The following is a 1,117-nucleotide window of genomic DNA, read 5'->3' on the forward strand; positions in this document are numbered from 1 at the left end:
GGGGGGGGGGGAGAGAAAGGCCTGGGAAGTATAGAATCAATAAAGAAAGTGAACACAAAAATTTAAATCCCTTTTTAAATTTTCTGTTTCTGAAGCGACATCTACGTTTCCAATGGTCCGCCTGCAGGACATGTTTCCATATATATAAAAGAAATGCCACCAAAAGACTATGTTCCAATTTCCTCACATATTGTGGCTTGACTATATGAAAGATTCTTTACAACCATGTGATGGTATGCTCCTTCCTAGAGCCAGGCTATCTACTGTCATGATTTCCCTGGCATATTCCGAGGGCGGTTGGCGGGTGCTCTGGTGTGGTTTGCTTCTTCTTTCCTATATGTTTATTGCTCTCTTGTAACACCTCTAATATTCTGGCGCTCATATGACCTTATGCAGGTTGCGAGCGCCCTAAAACCTCGATTAAAATTAAAACTGACAAATTCCCTGACCTGTCATGATCTCCCTGACAGAGGACGAGTCCAAGAAGCCGTTCGGTGAGATGATCATGTACTTCGGCTGCCGGAACTCCACCCAGGACAATATCTACCGCTCAGACCTGGAGGAGATGAAGACTTCCGGTGTGTTGTCCGACTACCACGTGGCGCTGTCCAGGGAGATGAACATGCCCAAGGTTAGCCATTGTCTTACCTAGAGACTACCACATATCATTGTCTTACCTAGAGACTGCCACATATCATTGTCTTACCTAGAGACTACCACATATCATTGTCTTACCTAGAGACTACCACATATCATTGTCTTACCTAGAGACTACCACATATCATTGTCTTACCTAGTGACTACCACTTACCCAAGGTAGGCCATTGTCTTACCTAGTGACTACCACATTAATACCAGGGTAGGTCATTGTCTTACCTAGTGACTACCACATAGGTAGGTAATTGTCTTACCCAATAACTACCACATGCATCGACTTGCCTAGTGACTACCACGTGCATCGACTTGCCTAGTGACTACCACGTGCATCGACTTACCTAGTGACTACCACATGCCCAAGGTAGGTCATTGTCTTACCTAGTGACTACCACATGCCCAAGGTAGGTCATTGTCTTACCTAGTGACTACCACATGCCCAAGGTAGGTCATTGTCTTACCT

At 45.0% G+C, this 1,117-nt stretch overlaps 1 protein-coding gene across 1 annotated transcript in view; it reads left to right on the forward strand.

Annotated features, from left to right (window-relative positions):
* Positions 1 to 633, forward strand: part of NOS (nitric oxide synthase) — a gene marked incomplete at both ends in the record, with an annotated part of 12,913 nt that extends 12,280 nt beyond the window's left edge. Inside the window, 1 exon segment of the mRNA NM_001204541.1 lies at positions 473 to 633. Within this exon segment, the coding sequence (NP_001191470.1) occupies positions 473 to 633 (161 nt within the window).
* Between the last annotated feature and the right edge of the window lie 484 nt (positions 634 to 1,117).

Source organism: Aplysia californica, unplaced genomic scaffold, assembly GCF_000002075.1.
Source record: "Aplysia californica isolate F4 #8 unplaced genomic scaffold, AplCal3.0 scaffold00521, whole genome shotgun sequence".
NCBI lineage: Eukaryota > Metazoa > Mollusca > Gastropoda > Aplysiida > Aplysiidae > Aplysia > Aplysia californica.